This window comes from Camelus bactrianus, chromosome 4, assembly GCF_048773025.1.
Source record: "Camelus bactrianus isolate YW-2024 breed Bactrian camel chromosome 4, ASM4877302v1, whole genome shotgun sequence".
Classification (NCBI taxonomy): Eukaryota; Metazoa; Chordata; class Mammalia; order Artiodactyla; family Camelidae; genus Camelus; species Camelus bactrianus.
The window spans coordinates 62,295,993-62,318,112 of NC_133542.1; the positions used below are offsets into that span (position 1 = coordinate 62,295,993).

A 22,120-nucleotide genomic window follows, 5' to 3' on the forward strand; every position below is an offset into this window, starting at 1 on the left:
GAGACAGGATTTAGGGTCTAGTTCTGTCTCTGGGTCAAAGTGTAGTCTTGGGTAAGCTACTCCTCTCATTCCAAGCATTCCTTTCTCACTTGTCAACAAGGAGACTTCCCAGACCTCTTCCTCCAGCTGAAGGTTACAGTTATAGAGTAGGAAACAGATCTGAACTGGCTGGGAGTCAGTAAAGCAGGGTTGGGGGTTCAGATCTGCCAGTAATTCATGGTGGAGAAGTCACTTCCCCTCTCTGTGCCTCAGTTTTCTCATCTATACCATGAAATGATTTCTAAGTACCCATCTCCCATTCCACAGTCCTGAATTTCTAGAATATTTTATTTTAGATCTCCTTAGGGTTCAAGGTCAAGGCATTTAAGTAGTGGTTGACGGGATGGAGAGAGTGTTTCCTTTCATCCTGAAGCGGCCATGTTTTACCAGAGGCTCTAGGATCTTTCTGGATGACATCTCCCATAATAATGCACAGTAATAATGATCATTAATATTGCATGCAATCATTAAGTAGCATCGTATTACTCTCAATTCAGATGGTATCTTTTAGCGGAGAGTCTGCTGATGCTTTAGCAAGACAAATGAAGGCAAAAAGAGGATTGCTATTTGAGACAGTCACTTAAATCTTCCCTGCTTGCAGTTTCAAACATAAGAGAGGTGGCATATGGAAGACAGCATTGGATTTGGCTTTAAAAGCTGTGGCGTTAGTGCCAGGTTCTTTTACTTTCTAGGTGTGTGACTGTAGGAAAGTGCCTCAGCCTCTCTGGGCCTCTGTCTCCTCATTTGTGAGTGCTTTTCTGCTCACGTCACACGGTTGTTGCAAAGATCACCTAAGATAATGGATGTAAAAATTTGTTATAAACTGTTAAGCTCTCTGCAAACACAAGGCATTGCCATTATGGTAATAAAAAGCAAATGGCACATGAATATTTCACAAGCATGGACCGGGACAGAGTATTTGTAAAGTATTCCCATCTAATGGGGTTTTATAAGTACACACGCCCTCTCCTTATTACGAACTTTCTAATAATCTCTTTCCACATCTTATCTTCAAATTCCCTTTGCCTCTCCCATCATTTCTTCTTATTATCTCCTTTCTTTCATAGCTATTTATTACTGAACTCTGCGTCGCATTTGGAGAGATGGTTAGAAAAATACACACATACGTATTTTGTACAGGGAGATAAACAAAATGAAGCCAGGACACTTCAATTCTAAACTAAGATATTAAAAAATATACATCTTCTTTGTGGGTCTGTCAGAGCTGTTCATATTAGCAATACTTAGTCTGAAATTAGGTTTAACAACCCCATCCCCATATGTAGCTTCAAATCTGTTCACGTGTGGTATTAATGTGGAGCAGAAAGAAACGAAACAGGCTCAGGTGCAATATTTTTCTTTTTTCTTTCCCCCTCAGGAAAAAAAAGTATAAGAGTTTTACAAAGCCTTTTGGAGTCTCTCTCGACTAAAAAGGAAATCCTTTTGCCATTAACTGATCCTGCAGAGAGAGCTCGCTAGCTGCAAGATCATGATGAGGGTAAGCATTAATTAAATCTAACTGCGAGAGAATAATTATGTACACATATCCGTCAGGGCAAGTTGTCACTATCCAGTAACAAAGTTGGATTCAAACTCCATCAGCAGAACTGTCAGGCGGCTGTTAAAAGAATATAAATGTGTCCCAAAGGGATAATTTCATTTAAGGGGGGGGAAAATTGGATTGCAAAGGATTAATGAGGCGAGGGGTTTGTGTTTTCAACTGGACGTAAAATGCAAACTGAGTAAGTCATGATATCATCATTTAACCTTAATGTTTAGCTGCCTTTGGATTTCTAACACGTGGTGAGGACAATTAGACCTTGTACATCAAACCCACATTTTCCATCAGGAAATGAAATTCAAGGCTAGATTTTTTTTTAAGTTCAACTCTGCAAAAGTTTACAACAAAATCATAAAATCTAATTTACACAGATGGCATATTCTTAATAATAATTAGGCAAGAAAATTAATGCAAATCCCACTAGGGTGAATAGGGGATTCAAAAAGGGTCCTTTTTTGGGGAGGAGGGGTTGATTTTACTTCTGCCGAATTTCAGTCTAACCTCTGAGGTCTGTGTCTGTGCAAAGGCCCTGCACAGGTGATGTGAAATCAAGACTTGGAGGTCGTTGCTGCAAAGAGGCACAGCTACAATGTGGGAGAAAGGACATCAGTGTTGGAAGCAGACAGATCTAAGTTGACAACCAGGCTTCACGGCTGACTCAACCACGGGAGCTTGGGCAACTTATTTCATGTCTTTGAACATCCATTTCTTTTTACAGAATAAAGGTTAAAGAAAGATGGTGACAAGAATACACTTGAAAGCATGTGGAGCAGTGACTGGCACAAAACAGGTAGCCAATTATTGTTGTTTCCTACCAGATGTATGTCCCAAAGTAGGAAATTGGATAAAAACAAACTGCAGCCCCAGGATCTGCTCCTCCTGGGCTGTCATCTTGGCTAGGAGAGCCATGGACAGTGATGGTTTCTAGCCAAGGCAAGGAAAAGGAAGCCTGGCAGGTTTCACCTCATGCTTGGTGGACAACTGTGACGGTCAAGACCAAGGTCATTGTCTCCAGTGCACTGATAACAACGTGTAATCATTGTACTTCAATGCTTTCTTGCTTGATTGATAGTCTGCCTATTTCTTCCTACGTACCTTGAGTCCCACAGGGGTGGAGCCCTCGTCTATTTGGTTTTCAATTGAAGTCTCAGGACCATCGCGTCTCACATTTGGTAGGCATTCAGTTGAAAGAATGAATGAATGACAGTGAGGTTGGAGGTCCTGGGCTGGATAATAGCAGAAGGAGCTAGAATCCAAGAAACGGGAGTCAGCAGCAGCATCTCTAGAGAGCAGTTAGAAAGTCTCACGCTATGACAGGAATGATGCCATAAGGATGGTGTGACTCGTCTGGCAGTGCTGGGACCAAAGAAGTCAACCTTAGTCAGAATGAGGCCAGAGTCTATCAGAGATCCTATAGCCATGCTAGGATGCTGTAGTTACCAGTGTATTTACCTACTCTTGGGTTCTCAAGATCTTGGAGTTACTTCCATGCAGTCCTGCCTGTAAGTGGAACAATTTCTTCAAGATCCTTTTCCATCTTGGAATCTATGAAGGTTGCTACTAATGTCCCACTAAGGGGATCATACTGAGCAACTGCTTTGGGAAGATAACCAGGCTGACACAGACACAGAAGGTGATCGGACACTACAGCTATTCTCCACCCACCTTCGCAACTAGACCACACATAGGTAATCGAGGGAAAGATCTTTCTAATTTCAGAAGACATCTTGACAAAATGGACTATTTCTTTAGCTTGAAGGAAAAATATGAGGAATATGGATTGAAACAATATACTTCTTTTTTTTTTACACTCATTTAGATTTATTACTATTGTTTAAGAACTTAGGAATGCTTATAGTAACTTGAATTCCACTTCATTTGCAGATTCAATCCCTTCTTGCTGAAGCACATCTCTTTCAGCAGTTCATTCATCAGATCTCAGGGTGGTAAAATCTCTCAGTCTTTGCTTATCTCAAAATGTTTTTATTTTGCCCTCAGTTTTGTTTTTTGTTTGTTTGTTCTTTTATTGAAGTATAGAACATTAATTTATAATGTTGCAGGTGTACAGCAAAGTGATTCATATATATGCATATACATACATATATATATTTTTAAATTATTTTCCATTATGTTATCACAAGAGATTGAATATAGTTCCCTGTGCCATACAGTAGGTCCTTGTTATTTATCTATTTTACATACAGTGGTGTGAATCTACTACTACTTTATCTTGACAGTGACTATTTTTCTGGAAGACTTCTCCTTCAACCGTAACATCCCCCTATACCCTCTCCCCACCCAAAAAAAACCAAAACCAAAACAAAATCAGTGCAAATACATTGCTAGTCCCTACTCCTACCCCTGATTGACAGAAATGTCTTTCAGAGGCATAAAAATGAATCCACATTTAGTCACAAATGCTGCAAAGAGTTATCACTGAAAATAAAATAAGATTTCAGGAAACTGGGCCAAAGCAAGAACATTCAGGTCATAAGATGTCAAGACCCATAAAGAGAATTTCTTACTTTTTAAGAAAAGTCTTTAAACTCTAATTCTTAGGGGTAGAATTTTATGTATGTTCATTTTATTGTATTTTTAACAGTATAGTTCAACTTATCCATATTATTAGTAGTATTTTGCTTACTTGATCTAATAGGAAGATTTCTACAAAGAATTTCCCACTTCGATTAGGTATTGACCAACTACTCATTTTACTTCTCTCAATTTATCCTTTTATCTGTTTTGAGGTTGTGTTGTTTGCATATGTAAGTAGAGATTTCATTTGTCTCTGGGTGAACCACTCCTTTTATGATTCATTAATGACCATCTTTATCCCTAAGGAGTTTTCGTTTTTTCTTGTTGTAAAGTGTGTTTTCCTATATATTTATACTTTTCTCCAAGCTTTCACTTGAATAGTAGTTGCCCAGTATTAGATTGTTCCTTCACTGTCAAACTTTCTATGTCTTTATGTTTGGGGAAGATCTTTAGTAAACAGCAAATAGGTAGATTTTGTTTAACATAATCTAGCTCTGAATTTTAATATGCAAATTAACTTATGATTGCTGATGCCTGGGGGCTTTTTTCTACCAAGTTATCTCTCATTTCTTCCTTGCTCCTGCTTTCTTTTTACTTTTATCCCATCCCATCCCACTGCCCACCTGGAGTCAGCATGACAGCTGCTAAACTCAAAGCCTGGGTGTTTGCGTTTCCTCCTCATTCCGCACACCTGAGGAGTTGCCTTTCTACATTTTGGAGATAAATTTGTGTTTTTTTAAGGTACATTTCACCCACCCTGCATATGTGTGTATGTGCGCATGCGCGCGCGTGTGTGGTTAAGGAGCAGGAAAGAGGCCCCGCCAGCTTCGTGTGCTGTGCTGTTGGAAGCTTACGACTCTCCTTGCTAGCTTTCTTCCCATATACAAATGGGAGCTTCTATCATACAAATCATTTTTGTTTTTAAAAGCATGTATTCTAGAATTGGGACTTTTCCCCCCAAAATGTTTAAGTCCAATGCATAAATCTAGAACAGGAACATGATGAAAAAGCCCTGCTTATGCAGTGATATCCCTCCCCCCAACTCCGTTCGCCCCCCGGAGCACCTATTTGGAGCAGAGCTTGAAAACTCCTGTCATGCACTCTACGCCGTTGGCTCATTCTGTTTCACCATGTCTTTCTCAGATATGGGAAAACACAAAGCCTTCTCTTTGTAATCTTCTAAGTGATTTACTCATTTGATTACAGTTGAATTAGACAAGCTGCCAGTTTCTAACTATATGTTTTGTCCAAATTTCCCAACAGTTGATCCATATGTACGTAACTTGGCCTACAAACTTTTATATGTTCAAATAGCAGGAAACAAGGACAATTTTGTAAGTCAGAGAACTGGGAATTCCATTCCTCGGTCTGCTAGTTTCTCTCTGTGCCATGGATGAGGTCTCCCCTCCACCACTTTCCACATCCACAAGCAAGTTGGATCAGATGAACTTGAGATTCACATCCCCCTCTGATGGACTAAGAGAACATAAGGAATTATTTCCCCTCACCCGTGCCTGGGAGCCTGGGGCAACAATGGCTCTGGGATATTAAGAATCTGCCTAAAATTACACAGCAGTTAGATCCTCATGAGTGGTTAGATCTAGGATTCCCAGAGTCCTAATCTGAGGTGCTACCTTATACCAGGTGTTGTGGGCCATATCTGGCCCACTGCCTGTTTTTGTCTGGACCAGGAGTTCAAGAATGGCTTTTACATCTTTATGTAGTTAAAACAAATCAAAAGAAGAATATATTAAGATGTGAAAATGATATGAAATTCACATTTTAGTGTCATAAATAAATTCCATTCTTCTCATTAGTCGAGCTTCATTACAAAACGTGGTACGTGGTTATTACTATATTCTAAATTTCATCCATAAAAATTGGTGAAACAAATTCTCTCATCGTTCAAGTGCCTACACACTACATTCAAGTTTGCCTCTTGGTCAGAAAGGCCTGAAAGATTTTCTATCTGGCCCTCTACTGAAAAGTTTTACTGCTCCTGCACTGGACGATAGGCCCTTGTAAGAATGGAGCCTGGATGCAAATCTACTGCCCTTCCATATACCACGAGCCAGGGTGTGTACTGTACATAGCACAGGGAACTATATTCAGTATCATGTAGTAACTTACGGTGAAAACAAGTATGAAAACGTATTTATGTATGTTCAAAAAAAATATATAATGGCTTGAGATCAAAAGTCTTTAGCACTGTTAAAGAGCGGCAAAGTAGCAGAGGTTAAAAAAAGGTAATCTTTAGATCAGCTATAGAAGGATTAGAATCAGGGAGCTGGTCCTCCCATGACCAGCTGTACCATGATATAATGTTTCCTTCATATGTCTGAGTCTCAATTTTTCCATCAGCAAATTAGAAATAATTAGCTGGGATTCTGAGGATCAGCCCAATCTTTAACATAAAATAGAGGCTTAATAAAATATGAATATTTGCAGGTTGCAAAAACCATCCTAATATTTTGTCCCTGCTTCCTGCAAGAGATGAACTCCGTTTCGCTACCCCTTGTAGCTAAATTGGCCTCACAATTTGCTTTTGAGTAACTGAATGAAGTTCAAAGGATGATGTGTGTCTTCTGAGCTTAAGCGTCAAAAGGCCTTGCAGAGCCTGCTCATGCTGGTTTTGGAACCCTCCACCATGTGAACCAGTCTCGGAGAGCGGGTTGACCGAGGTACACGACTGAGGTCAGCTGAGCCTGCCCCACCCAGGCCAGAAGAACTGCCCAGCTGAGGCCAGGCCAAATGCTTGACTTGAATTAACAGCCACATAAGTGGTTTCTGTTTCAAGTCCCAAAGTTTCAGGGTGTGTATTAGGCTACAACTCTAACTGACATGGAATTGTACCATTGTGATGAAAGAAATATCTTAGACTGGTGTCCCCAGGCCCCAGCAGACCTGGTCCAGAGCATTCTATTAAGGCTGTTTACAGCTGCCTGTCCACCCAGCCAGGCCAGATGGGATTGACTGAGAGCCCCTTGACATATTTCAGACAGATAAGGAAAACTGTCTGGAGGAGACACACACTTTTAGGAATGCAAACTTCTCTGAAAGACACAGCAGGGAAGATTTATGGAGGCCGCTGTGTGCTCTGACTACCAGTCAGCTCTCCGGGCCTCAGTCCAACATAACCTAGGGGATTGCTGGACTGTGGTGGGACTGGCCCTGGCAGCGCCTCTTGGAAGGGGCCTGTGGTCAAGAAAAGGAAAGCTAGAGCCCCAAGGAAAAGGCTGCCTCTTCAAATCTGCATGTTAGTCCCTGTCTGTGAAAGTGCCAAGACTGATTCCAGGATGCTGCTAGTCTATAGAGTGTTCTAAAGGGGCGTTTCCGTGAGCATTCTAGCACCTCCTCGCAGGAGCCCTGAGGAGCAAGACTGGCAGGTATTACCACCCTCGAGGTGCTGCAGAAGGAACCCCAGGGAGATTAAGCATTTCCCCTAAAGACTTACTGCACTTAAGATCTGGGATGCAAACCGGAGTTTTCTGACTCCAAATGCTGGACTTTTCACCAAAAAACAGTGCTTCTCCATCAGATTTATATGTAAAGACCATTTGAGTTGGAGGAGACCTGTGGAAATTATCAAGCCCATCACCTTTGCTTTCCATATTAACAACAACAAAGATTTATTAGGTACTTACTATGGTCAGTGTGGCCCGCTGAGCACTTCACATACATTGAGTCTAATCCTCCCAGCCTCCCTATGAGGTGGCCGGTTGTATGATTTGCAGATTAGGTAATGGCAATTTAGCACAGTAAGTTATTTCCCAAAGTTGAGCAAATGGGAAGCAGAACTGTGGAACCACGTCTACGTGACTCCAGAACCTAAGCTTGTTTCTGGCTTCTTAGATAGGGACATGGAGGCTTGGAGAGTTGAAAGTCTTGTCCAAGGTCATGCAGCCCATTTGATTAACTGACCTTAATTCATCAAGCGTTAATTGAGCATCTGCTATTTGTCAGGACTAGTCTAGTCAGTGGAAGCGGAGGCATGATCTGGACACAGTCACTGTGCTTTAGGAGATCAATTAAGGGAGAAGAGAAGTGGTCATAAACCACTCTTGTCAAAGGTAATAAATGACAAACATCATAAGGAAGATAGAGAAGAGGTTATCAAAGTTTGGAGGAAATATGCATGGCTTTCATTTGGGAAAAATTTAGAAAGACTTCATGGAGAAATTGGTTTTAAGGTTTTGTTTAGAAGGAAGAGCAGGGTTTTGGCATGTGGCAATGGAGATGGGGAGGAAAATCAAGCAGAAGAAATGTCACAGAGGTAGAGACAAGAGGTTATTTCATCATCAATTTAGGGCTAGACTCTGGTAGACACACAGGTAGCTGGAGTCTACCCATTCTTCTTTCTATTTCTGTAACTCAAGCTGAATGTCATCCTGATTATGCAGTTTCAAAACTTCCTTTGGCAGAAGGGGGACTGAGCTCCACCCAAAACTCCTTGGTAGGAAGGGGAAGCTGTTAAGGGGGCCCAGGGGCTGGGGAACAAAGATGGGAACCAAAGAAATAAAGACTGATCCTGTTGGCTGCCTTTTCAATATTTAAGCATAGCAACAATCCAATGAGGCAAATAATTTAAAGCCATAATATTTCTGAATATTTTTCCAACTAAGTGAATAAGCCATAGCTACTTACTAATAAATACACACACACACACACACACACACACACACACACACACACACAAGCCTGTATTCAGATGACAGTGTCCCACCATAAAGAGCACTTTGGGGCTTAACTATCAGGGAACACACAGAAGCCAGAATGTGCCTCTCCTCCCAGTGTGGGGACACAGCTAGAGATCATGGGAGTCAAGTCCAGGGCCTGGCTCCAATGGTAGATGATATCTGCCCACTTCACCAGCATCTGATTTGTTCTGTCTTCCCCAGATATTCCCACAATGCCCTGCACAGTGTCACTCACAGGCACCTTTGCATATTTTCTTTCTTCTACCAGCAGTGCTTTCTCAATCTCTCTTCTTGGTTGACACCAATGCATTCTTCAAGGGTTACCTCCTCTGGGAAGCCTTCTTTAATTATTCTCCCAGTTTTGTAAACACTCCAGGCCAGCTCATGCCACCTTTCTATCTATGTATTCCTTGTAGCACAAATGTCTGATCTCCTGCTTCATTCGCTAAATGACAAAGTGCTGGTTGGCAGAGATCTGAGTGGCACAACCAAAAAATGTATGACATAGCAAAAAAAAAAAAGTTGGGTGAGTGCCTTAAAAAAGGCACAGAACACTGGACAATGACATAACCACTAGGTTTGCCACTCCTAAAGTCACAGCACTGACTCCCTGTGGCCAGAGGGAGCTTGTAGGGGCAGTTCCGACACTTCATTAGCTAAGAAAGAGAGAGATGCTTCACTATCCAGAAACATGTAGCTCCTGACCACCTTCACAGCAGCACTGATGATACAGAAACCTGCCAATCCAAGGGAAGCTACAACCACCTCCTTCCAGTATCTAGACTAAGCTGATACAATTTCAGAGCTCAAAGATCTTGACCAGGATGCTAAGACTAAAACTCTAGTCATCTGGGGACTGAAATGTGGGCTCAGTATGGGCTGAATTCACAGTTCCACAGTCTACTAGCTGAGTACAGTTGTGCAAGTCACTGAAACTATTCAAGGTTGGATTTCCTCTTTTGTAGAATGGGCATCATTATAGTCCTTACCTTGTGGGATTGGGGGGCTTTTAAATAAAAATATGTGATGAGTATGGTACTTAGAATATACTAAATGCTCAATAAATGCTAGTTGCACCATATCTATGAGGCTCCTAACTATCTCCTTTTATTCATCCATGCATTCATCCATCCATTTATATATTCTCCCATTCAGATATTTGCTCTTCTGTGACAATTCTGTTAGGCACCTGGGCTGCAGAGACATAAATCAGTGTCCTTTCCATCATGGGGCCGTCAAAGTTGAGGGAAACAGATGTGTCCTGTAATGAGGGCTGTGATAGAAAGCAAATGCCCAGACAAAGGAGTGGCTCACTCAGCAGGGGTTAGGGCTGAGGGTGTGCTGGGGGTGGGGTCTTCACAGAGAAGATTTTGAAACTGGAATGCGAAAAATAAGTAGCAATTTGCTGCCTGGAGAAGAGACTGGGGAGAAAGAGGGTGGCTTTCAGGTAGGGCATGACCAGTACACAGACTTGGAAACCAAGGCATGTTGGGGAAGGAAAAATAGCCAGTGTGCTGAAGGCTGCAGAATACAGAGGCTCGGGGCTTGTGGGGAGCCAGAGGTAGGCTGCAGCCCAGCCTAGGAAGGAGCCTGGTGTAGCACGCTATGGCAACTTTTTAATTCTTTTAAACAGTGTGTCCTTCATCCTCTAGACTCTTGCTTCTAAAACTGGGAAGCTGTATCCCTAATGGGATACTGAGAAATATAATGATAATTGACATCATCACCGTCATGATAATGATGTTGACAAATACAAACATAATAATAAAACAGAAGTGATGATAGTAAATAGAAAATAGTAAAACACACATGTTCAATGTGCACCTTTTGCCTGGCTCTGTGCTCAGTGCTTTACAGGCATCCTCTCACTTGAACCCATGGAAACCCACTGAAGATGGTACCTTACTATCCTAGAATAATCAGCTTAAGTGTGGTTCTTCTTCCTGTGACATCAACATTACCTAAAGACTTGAAAAAAATGTTTCATAATTTAACTGACAAATAATACAATCTAAACTAAAAGAAAGCTGCACATATTATAAAATTGAGTGGCATGGATTTTCTTTTAGATGGAACCTAGTATTCGGAGATGATAACTGATGTCTTGTGAGCACAGCTGCTGACCCCTTGGAGGTGTGTTGATTCTCATTCGCCCTTAGGAATACTTCACTGGGAAAGCTTCAGAAGCCCCCAAAGCAAGTGACAGAATATCAGGAAAATGTTCTAGGCAGGAGAGTGACATGGCCTGACGTAGTGTGTTTTCAAAAGATCACTCCACCCGCCAGGGTAGAAGATGGATTTGTGGATGAGGAGGCTGTCACACAAATCTGGATGAGGGATGATGAAACTTCAACCAACTCAGAGGCAACGGCCCAGGGAGGAGGGGATGGATTTGTGAGTCTCTGGAGGCCAAGTGAGCAGGACCCTGATGCCAATGATAAAATTAGCTACTCTTGATTGAGGGTCAACCATGTGCCAGACACTGGACCAAGCATTTTGCAGGTATTATCTCACAACTCACGTGTGACTTTGGCATTATTAGCACTTTTTAACAGATGAGAAAACTGAGGCTAAAAACCCTCAGTTAGCCAATGGTGGAATTAAATGTCAAAGTCCCACCTTGAAACCACTGTGTAGACTGCATGAACCTCAGTAAGCCCTTCCTCACATCCACAGAATTTTCCTCTGCTTTATTTGAATGCCAGCACCTCCTTTTCACTGCCTGTGGACCCTGGGGAGTGACTACCCAACAGTTGCCTTACAAAACCTGGTTGCAGGCCTGAGGACAGCATCAGAAACCACATCACCATCCTCTGTCGACCAGAGGACGATGCACTTCAGCATCTGCCAGGCCTCTCAGGAGGAAGCCCTAATGACAGAACCACATTGGAGCTGCTTTTAACCATGTGTGCAATTCCATGACACTGGTTCTCTGCTATCCATCCATCTGCTGGGAACCACTGAGCACCATGGGCTGGGAGTGAAGCCTAATGAAACAGAGAGAGGCCAGGTGCTCCCACTCTAGGCCAGAAGGCCTACGGCCACTTTAGTGGCAGGGGTAAGAAACAGACAGTGGAAGACTGGGGATTTTGACCATCGTATCTGGGATTTCTGCTGGTCAGTGCAAGCCAATGGAGCTCTTCCAAAACTGTGTTTCTATAGACGCTTCTGTTCTGCAAGATGTTAATACATGTTATAAGGGGAATAAGAGTCTGTGGTCAAGATGGTTTTACAGATCATGTGCTAAACAAATCTGCCCAGCAGTTCTGTACTGCAGGACTTTCCAGGGTCTTTAATAGATTAAGACACAAGTGGGATTTTCCAAGAGCAAGAGGGAGCGTGCAGAATTTCCAAAACTTTTATTGACCATGAGTTCTTTTGTCCAAGAAAATCTTGAGGATCTGGAGTGGAAAGTATGTGAGTTAAGAAGTTCAGGACTGCCACGTATGATCTTTACTCTCTCTTGAAAAATCTTATCCAATAGTGGCAGCAAAATCCTGAGCACAATGTTATTAAGCCATTCTGAAAATTGCTTTAACAGCATCCACTTGAGCACGTTTAATGTGCTACCCATCAGTGAGTCCATCTCTAGGGGAAATAGGAGATCTTCCCTAGAGATCTGTACCAGGAGGTTTTGCTTTATCCTGGATCCCTTTTATACCATCAATTTGAAAGTTATAAAACTGAGCCACTTTTCAATGATCTTTGAGGTTAATGCACTCATTTATTCAATAAATATTTATTAAGCACTTTCTGTGTATTAGGTTTATGAACATGAAGCTTATATTTTAGAGAGAAGAACAGTAAACAAGCAAACAAATGAAACTGATTTTAGACCCTAACATGAGGGATGGAGGAGAGTGATGGTTATGTAACAGACAGGAGCAGGTTGGGGATGGGAAGGAGTCAAAGTTTGGGTACCCATATTTGGGTAGTCACAGACAAGGATGCTGAGGAGCTGATGTGTGAGTTAACAGCTGAAAGATGAGAAGGGGCCAGGCAGGAGAACAGGTGGGGGGCAAAAAGAGACAGAGGGAGAAGAAGAAACAGCAAGTTCTTAGACTCTAAACTGGGGACTCATTTTTAGGGTTCATAGAACACGTAAGAAAAGTCATTGTGTCTGGAGCACAAAGAAATGCCAAGTGAGGGAAGAGGGCAGGAGTAGATCCAGATGGAACAGGATCTACACGCCATGGCAAGGAGTTTGGATTGTGTTCTAAAGGTAACAGGAAACCACGGAATGATTTTAAGCAGAAGAGTGATCTTATCTGGTTTATATTTCTAAAAATATGACTCTAGCTTGCTTTTTGAAGAATCTCAAGGAGGGCATGGTCACAAGCAGGAGGTGAGAGGTGGCAGTGGTCATAATGATGACAAAGAAAGGGGGAACAAATTTGAAATACATTTAAAAAGGAATTTCTTCCTGCATTAGTTCTCTTAGGCCCCACCTAAATTGTAAATTAAAATAACTGGATATCCAATCATAGTCTAAATCAAATAAGAGAGCTCATTAATAATCTAATTCTGCAGTTCTACTGTAAGAGGGGACAATGGACCCCAAAGTGAAGGCTAAGTTTTAAGAAAAATAAATAAATAAATTTCACATGGTATTGTTCATAATGGTGAAATAATTAGAAACAGCCCAAATTCCTAACAGCAGGGGCCTTGTTAGAGACAGTTATGGTGCATAAAATAGATTGTTTTCAGAAGAATTTATTGACATAAAAAACGTTTAGGATATGACATGAAGGAAAGTGATACAGATTGGTAGTGAGGAGGGGGAGGTTATGGACTTGGATCAAGAGTATTTTGGGGGGCTGGATTTGTAGAGAGGATGTGGGAAGGAGATTCTTGGTGAATAGTGGAAGGACAGAGACGGACAGTTCAAGCCAAATGGAATGACAAGCGACCCTGAATGCCCAACCCATAACAAATATAAGACAGCATTTATTCAGTTCCTAATACATCAGCTAAGCAATCCAAGGTAGCCTACATCCATCATCTCATCAGATCCTTACAGCAATCCTCTGATGTAGGGATTGGCATCCCCATTCTACAGAAGAGGAAACTGAGGCTCAGAGATATCCAATGACTCTTCCAAAGCTAAGCAAGTTGGAACTGACTGGGCTGGGATTAGCACCCAGACATTGCGGATCTGAAAACAACTAGTCTTTATCATTACACAACGTTTCAAGCTGGGGTTTACTACATGAGTTCCAAAAACAAACTCCATCATCAACTTCTGCCTCCATTTATGACCTCAGCTTAATGTGTAGATCTTGGTTTTTCACTGGATACAGCAATTCGAACATTAAGACTTAGACATTATCTCTTCAAATAGCAAGTGTCTACTTGTGTGCAGACACTGATTTACACCCAGAAATGCAAAGATGATTCAAATAATAAAATAATTCCTGCCTTCAAAGAATTCTCTGTCTAGCTAAGGAGAGAGCCAGCAAAAGCAAATGATACTACACAAAAATGAAGTCAGTGCTTAACACATGGTAAAGATATGGGAGAATTCAGAGTGCACTGTGACTGTGACAATGGCTTCTCCAACATACGCCATGCAAGTTGAATTTGGAAAGATAGGTAAGACTTCACTAGTATAGAATAGGATGGTTTAGTAAAAAAGTTTGGGACCCTGACTGTTTAGTTCCTCCTGGCTCTGCTACTTACTAGGGCATCCCTTTGGGCAGCTCTCTGTGCCCCAGAGACATCATCTGTGAAATGGGTGCTATCACTGTACCTGTTTCACAGGGTTCCTGCGGATCCAATGAGGTAAGACACGTACAGCGTTTAGCCTGCTGCCTGGAGTGAGTAAGCATTAAATGACAATGACTGCTCATAGGGGCTTTCCTGCAGAGAAAAGGGCATGAAAAAGAACATGGAAGTGGGGACACATGGACTTGGAAGAGCAGCAGAGAGATCGGAGCTCTGCAGTGGCCTGAAATGCCATTTTCATAAGCATAGACACTTCTGAGGACACTGGACAACCACTGAAGCTACAGGAGAAGGGGAATGACAGAATCAGAACCAAGTTATAGGAACTAGAGACGTAAGAACCAAGAGGAAGAGGCACCTGCTGGAGACTACTGAGTGAACTGAAGGACAAACAGACAAGATTTGGAAATCGATGGCAACAATGAGGGGTTTTGTCCCAGTTAGAAAGTCACACAAAAGGTCAGAGAAGCAGTAGATGATGATGATGACGATGAAGATTTGGATGAATTATCAGGGAGACAGGGGCATTGGTTCTATGAGCACAGGGAAGCAAGGGAAGAGGGCACAGCTCTTTCTGGCACCTTCAGAACCTGGGCACAGTGGCTGACACCCTGGCCAGAAGCGCTGGGAGGACCTACCTCGGGACCTGCTTCTTCTCTTCCTCCTCCCTGCCGAGGCGCTGCGCAGTGCTGGCTGCAGCTGACCGATCTCGATGGGCGTGTTGGCGCGGAAACTCTCCTTGAACTTCTGCATCAGGGACTCCACTGGCTCCTGCGTCACCTCGGCTGCCGCTACAGGGTGGGCAATGGGGCTAAGGTTAGGTCTTGGCCCACCCTCAGTCCCTGGAGGACTGGGCCTGGCCTGCTGAGTGTCTGGAGCTCCCTCCCTGACCCAGCGATGATGCAGAAGCCACAGGGACCAGTCAAGATGTACCTGCTGGCTTATGCATTTATTTCCTTAGCACCTATGTTCTCAAGGGCACTGCCCCATGCCCTTGAAATATGATGGTGGAAGTTAGACATAGTCCATGATTCAAGGAATCCATAGCTTGGAAGGACACATATCCAGGCATTTCCAACACTGTACAATACTTCTGTGATAGGAGAGTACAGAATACTAGAGGAGCCCCAAGAAGGGTCATCTCACCCATCCTGGAAGTCAAGGCAGGCTTCCTGGAGTAGGCAACACCTACCTATACTGAGCCTTTAAACATGAGTAGGAATCAGCAAAGGAGATAGGATCAGGGTAGAGCTGCCAAAAAGATTTGGAATGAGAGTGCCCTGGGTGGAAGGAGAGGCATATGCAAAGATCTGAAGCCAGAGAGAACATGGTGCATGAGCAGCTAGCTGTTAAGGTGTTCACTCTGGCTGCAACAGAGCATGTAAAGAGGCATTGAAGCTGCAGAGGTCAGAGCATCTTGTAAGCAACCTTGAGAAGTTTGGATTTTATTCCAATGGCAAAAGGTAATCATCAAAAGATTTTAAACAGGAAACTGGCATGTTCCAATTAAGTCCCTTAGACAACAATTACTAAGTAGAGTATGGAGCAATGCACATAGAGACAAGGAGAAAGGCCAGTGAGAGGCAATGATGGCCTGAACAGAACAGTGGCAGTAAAGGTAGACGGCAGGATGTGCGTCAAATGACATTTCAGGAGACACAATTGCAGCACTGTGATACGTAGACCGCTTGGTACAATAACCCCATTTTACTCAGGGAAATTGAGGCCCTCCAAGCAAGGCAAACAACTTGCTCTCAGCTAGCAAGTGGCAGAGTCAAGCCTTCTAACTCCTACTCCAATGTTCCATTTGCATCAACACCCTCCAATAATCTGTTGGTAGCCAGGAATTTCAATATTTAAACTCGTACAAAGTTCCAGAAAATGGACAGATTGTGGTCAAAAGGGCAGAGCAGAAAAAAAAAATGTAGAACATAAAAGTTTAAAAAAGCAGGAACGCTTGAGAAGGAAGGAGAGGCAACATAAAAGGCAAGGAGAGGAAATGAGAAAGAAGAAAAGAAAACCAGCTGAATGGTCTCAATGCCTTTGTTCTGAGAAATCCCCAAAGAGAGCTCCGACTTTGAAGTCTTCAAACTCAGCTCTCCCTCCACCTATGTCTCTAGAGGCTGGGAGAGTTCTTCAGTTGGAGCCACCTGCTGTTTGATGCCAAGGAATGGGACATGCCAAAGATTCCTGTTTCTTTGATGAGGTTTCACTAGCCTGGACAAACAAGGCTTCTGAACATCCCAACACCAATTTCAAGGGGCTTCTGTTCTCCCAGGAAAGTTTATCTGCCTAGACACAGGTGTGTCTGCAGGGTAGCTCACACCCAGGGGGCTGGCTTGGGTACTGGGCTCTGTGAGAGGTCCTGTCTTTGGGGACCTAGGGGGAGTCTGTTTGCTAAGAAAAAAGACAACCGACGATACAAATGACCTGCCGTAGCAATATGACTTCTGTACTTGCCTCCCTTGCTGTCTCTCCAGGTACCCCAACCAGGTCTACTGAAAAGTAAGCCAATAATAAAAACCCAGACATGAGTCCCTTAATCCAAGCCTACAACACAGAACCTTCCAGCAAGAGGCTGCAGTCCAATTCTGAGACACACTCTCATGCCCAATCCTGATGCTTTAAACCCAGAGAGGAAAGTGATTTGCACAAAATTTTAAGAGTTGGGCTATACTGTGGTGAAAAGTCCAGAGCATGCCACAGTCTGAAATCCTTCAAGGGAGGGACACATACAGGTCTGTCAACACTCATGCATTCATTCATCTACTCATTCATTCATTCATTCATTCATTCATTTATTCAATAGTATTTTCAGAAAAACCTCCTGTGATGAGCATAGGAGGTATGTCTTAGTTTGCTTGAGATGCATAACAAAAACCACAGACTGGGTAATGTTAACAGGTCAGGTTCTGGCTTGAATATGGCTGCCTTCTCACTGTGTGCTCACCCTGCCTTTCCACGATGCATCCACATAGGAGTGGAACAGAAGAGAGAGAGAGAGAAATCTTCCTCTTATAAGGACACCAGTCCTATTAAATTAGAACTTCACCCTTATACCCTCATTTAATTTTAATTACCTATCAAAAGCCCTGCTTCCAAATACAGTCACATTGTGTTAGGGCTTCAACATGTGAATTTTGAGGGTACACAATTCAGTCTATAGCAGACTGTATTTGGAGATAGGATCTTTAGGAGGTAATTAAGAATTAAATGAGATCATAAAATCGGTGCTCTAATCTTACAGCACTGTGGCCTGAGGAGAACAGAAAGATCCCTTTCCCTTCCTCTCTCTCTCTCTCACACAGATAGATATCAGCAGAAGGCAGCTGTCTGCAAGCCAAAAAGAGAGCCCTCATTACAACCTGACCATTCTGACACCTGGACCTCAGACTTCCAAACTCCAGAACTCTGAGAAAGTTAATGTCCACTGTTTAAGCCACACAGTCTATGGCATTTGCCTATGGCAGCTCGAGTAGACTAAATCACAGTCACATGGAGGGTTAAGGTTTCAATGCATGCACTTGAGGAAGACACGAATTTTCACTCCATAACAGGGTGCAATGGTGAAAAACACAAACCAACAAAACTCCCTCATGGTGCTCACCATATAGACAGGAAGACCACTACTAATGAAATGAGTGACAGAGAAATGTAAAATTTACAAGCGATGTGTACCATAAAGGAGAGGTGAAAGATGGTATCAGAGGCTACGTTAGGGGATTAAGGCCTCTCTAGGAAAACCATAGAAACTTGCTACAAGGGAGTGAGCAGTGTGACTAAGATCTGAAAAGCGTGTGAGTTAATCAGGTGAAAAGGGAGCTATAAGGGAGGGGAGAGGTAAAGAAACAAAAAAGTCAGAGGGAAGAGTCTAAACAAAGACCTCCTTGGGGAGAAGGAATGTGGAAGGGGCTGCAACCACCACTGGGGCTGAAACACTGGGGGCGTGAGATTATTCTAGAGCGGCAGGAAGCCCTGACACTAATGCTGACCCTCACCCTCACCCTCACCCTCACCCTCACCTTAACCCTAATTATTCTGGGCTTGTGGAGGACAGAATATACTGAAGGTATTAGATAGGAAAGTGACTTGATCAGATCTTCATGTAGGGAAGATTGCTCTGGCAGGAGACAGAATCCATCGGAGAAGGACAGAAATGGAAGTGGGAAGACCAAGCAGGAAGAAGGTGCAGTAGTCCAGGAGTCCGTGTAGGAGACGACAGGGGGCAGGGGCAGAGACAGAGAAGGAGACAGAGCAGTGGAGAGAGCAGGGACAGAAATGGTGGAGTAGCGGAGGTGGAGGAGTGTGCAAGTCTGAGTGACTCTGCAGGTACAGCTCCCTCCGAATGCGGAGAGTTACTGGGAAGGGGCGGCGAGGGAGAGGGAGGTGTAGAGGATGATCCTGACATCCTCGGAGGCAGAACAATGGTACCTCTCAATGAGAGGCAGGGCACTGGAAGAGGAGTTTGGTTTTAGGTAAGCACACTTGGTGCCGCCCAGACGTCTAAGTGGAGTGGTGTTGAGTAGACAGTAAGTTAAGTGGGCTTTGCACTCCCAGGGGAGAGCTGGGCTCTGTGGAGACTCTACATGCATTCTTTGGAAAAGGAAGAGAGTGCGTGGGTGTGGTGGTTAAGAACATAAGCTTCTGGCGTAGTGCAGGCTACGTAACACGTATTCATTCCTGATCTGTGCTGTCTGATCTCCCTTTGCACCCCCAGATCCATCCTCCACTTAACTCTGCCTCACTCTATGGGCTACTCTGCAGTGGAGCAGGCATACGGGCTATTTCACAGATCCTTGTTATCTGGCTACTAATTGAGTTTGCCCAGTGGGATGCCATGGGAGGAGGGAATTTGAGAGTAAGTCTTCCCTTGCTCCTTTCCTGTTTCTGCATCATATTTCTGATAGAGACTAAGACCTTCAACACCAGGGGCTTCTTTCCCACAAATCTAGCTCTCACAGACTCCAATGAAATCATGTTCTCCCCTAGCCCCTCTGTTCTAGGAATTAGCTCATTGTAGTTTTTTTTTTTAATATTTTATTTATTTACTATTGTATCATTTTATTTTATTTTATCTTGGTGGGGGAAGTAATTAGGTTTATTTATTTTTAGAGGAAGTACCAGGGATTGAACCCAGGACCTCAAGCATGCTAAACATGCACTCTACCACTTGAGCTATACCCTCCCACCTAGGAATTAGTAGTGGCTTCCTGATACTTATTTTGCTTAGTTCCTCAGTACAACCTCCCTGTTGATTCTCTTCATTCTGTCTACACCTCTATACATAGTCACTTCATTGAATTTCTCCTAAAAATCTCATTTGAGGGTGCCTTCTTTGCCCAGCTGGAACCTTGAAGGATATATCATCCCTTTTCACTGTAGCTTTGACATTCAGCAATTCCTAAAGGTCAGCCTCTTCCCATCCTGTTATTTGCGCTTTACTTTCTCATGAGCTGATGCAGATTGGACCGGCTGGGAGGAGAGGAAGACACACAGAGAGGCAAGGTTTGCTCCCCTGAGCAGCAAGGGTTTCTGATCCCGACTGTAGCAAATCCTATCCATCTGTTTGGCTGCTCTTGCCTTGGCGACAGTGCCAAGCGCCCAGACAGGCTCAGAGGCGGCTGTGCTTCTGCAAACCCCTCCATGGCCTAATTCATCCTCCGTACCACCCTCTCCTGCCCCCATGCCTCTCAATCTCATTCGGTAGCTCTATCAATATCAATATATCAAGTTGTCCAAACAAGCCACATTACCTCCTGGTTCCCGCTGAGCTCTGCCTCCCCAGAGCAGCAAAATGCTCACCCGTCGCCTAGATGAATGCAACAGATGGTGCTTGATCTGAGCATCGCGGCAGGCCCAGGAAAGGGAGGGGGAAGAGGGGGAAGCTGCCTCTTTCTAATTGACATATGAGAGATTGTCAGGCTTAATGGGAATGAACCACTGGGGCCAGAGGAGAGACGCCCGGCCCCCAAGCCAAGACAGAGAGAGAGAAGAGAGGAGGAGAGGGAAAATGGGGGAGGGAGAGAAAACAGGAAGGAGGAGGAAAACTGTACTCAGTAATCAAGGTCAGGGGGTGAAAAGGGAGGCAAAGAAGAGTGGAAAGGAGAGGAGAGAGCAAGATAGTAATAAAGGGAGATCAGAAAAGGAAGGACAGGAGAGGAGACAGATGGCAAGAGAAGAGAACGGCGGACCCCAAGTGCCTTTGCAAAGGCATAAGGGTTGTGTTGGTTTCCAGACACCAGGCAAGCTTCCCCCTGATCCTTGACCCTGCAGAACAGGCACTGTCTACACTGGCAGTCAACAATTTCCACATTCAACACTCATGTGCTGTTCTCTCCTCCACACAGCCTGGGCTGTTCTATCACTGAAACTATTGTGGGTTTGGGTTCAAGATCCTGTATCACCTTTATCACCCTCTTTAATTTTTCTAGACTCATCTAGCCTGTTTAAGAAGAAAACTCACAATTCTTGAAAAATTCACTAACTCTCTGCCAAGCAAGGAGCCTGGCATTTTTTCCTATGTTTTCTCATTTATTCCTCCTAACAACTCTGAAGAGGAAACATCATTAGCTGCTTAGAAATGAGAAAACTAAGGCTCAGAGAGGTTAAATAATCTCCAAGGGTCATACCCTTAATTCACAGCAGAGCTAGGATTTATACCCACATTCCAATGACTAAGATAACCAGGCCCCATTCACTGCACTACCTTGTACATCCTCCTCCTGGCCTGCCTGGTGAAGGGACATGGATATCCCAGTCTTTGAGTATGGACGTGACTTCTCTTAGTCTGGAAAGTGACTCTGACAGCCCACCCCTCTTAAATTATCTGGGCAAGGAGTCCCCGGCAATCTGGCCCGGGCTGGAGCCAGGGGCTCAACTTGATTGGAGATTGACCTGCCATGCCAAGGAACCTTGTTCAGTGTCGACGGTCAAGACTGTTCAGCCTGGAGGTCCTAGTCGCAGCTCATGCCCCATTTTGTCAGTCCTGTCTCACCACAGATCTATGTTCAGAAAACCAAGCAATAGGTGGGCGTTACTTGATCATACTGCCTAGTGCTACGTGTGAGAAAGCCCACCTGAGTTCCAGTGTCAGCTCTGCCACTGTGCGGCTTGGAACCACCCCCTTCTCTTTTATAAACCTCAGTTTCCCTAAATGTCTGTAGGGTTTTTTGGAAAGATTAAATGTAATTACGTACATAAATTGTGTAACAGAGCTTCTAGAGCATACTAAGGGCTCAAGAAAGAGTAGTCACTACCCAACTTCCTCTCTCTTCACCTTCATGATTGCAATCCATCCACCCAAAATCCATCCATCCATCCATCCATCCATCCATCCATCTATCCATCCATTCACTCATTGTGCATCATAAGATATCCATTTTGAAAATTCTTTTAGAGAGTCTGTATTTCCCCTTTTATTCAGATGTGAAAACAGAGGTGCTGTGAGACAAAGTCATGATAAAAGTCAGCAGAAGACCAAGATCCAGCACTCAAGTCTCCAATTTCCACTACTCCTCCCCATTTCCCCAAATTCTATGATAATCTTAACCTCAGATCTTGTGAT

General features: G+C 43.5%; 1 protein-coding gene across 4 annotated transcripts in view; it reads right to left on the bottom strand.

The window, feature by feature from the left end:
- The window catches only part of ASTN2 (astrotactin 2), an 800,009-nt gene that overhangs the window by 547,120 nt on the left and 230,769 nt on the right, over positions 1-22,120 (bottom strand). For 3 of the 4 annotated variants that reach the window (XM_074362105.1, XM_074362104.1, XM_074362103.1), the window contains exon 4: positions 15,195-15,347. The exons of the other annotated variant lie outside the window; for it this stretch is intronic. In XM_074362105.1, coding sequence (XP_074218206.1) covers positions 15,195-15,347 — 153 coding nt within the window. The remainder of the gene's footprint in view (positions 1-15,194; positions 15,348-22,120) is intronic. 4 annotated transcript variants of the gene reach the window in all.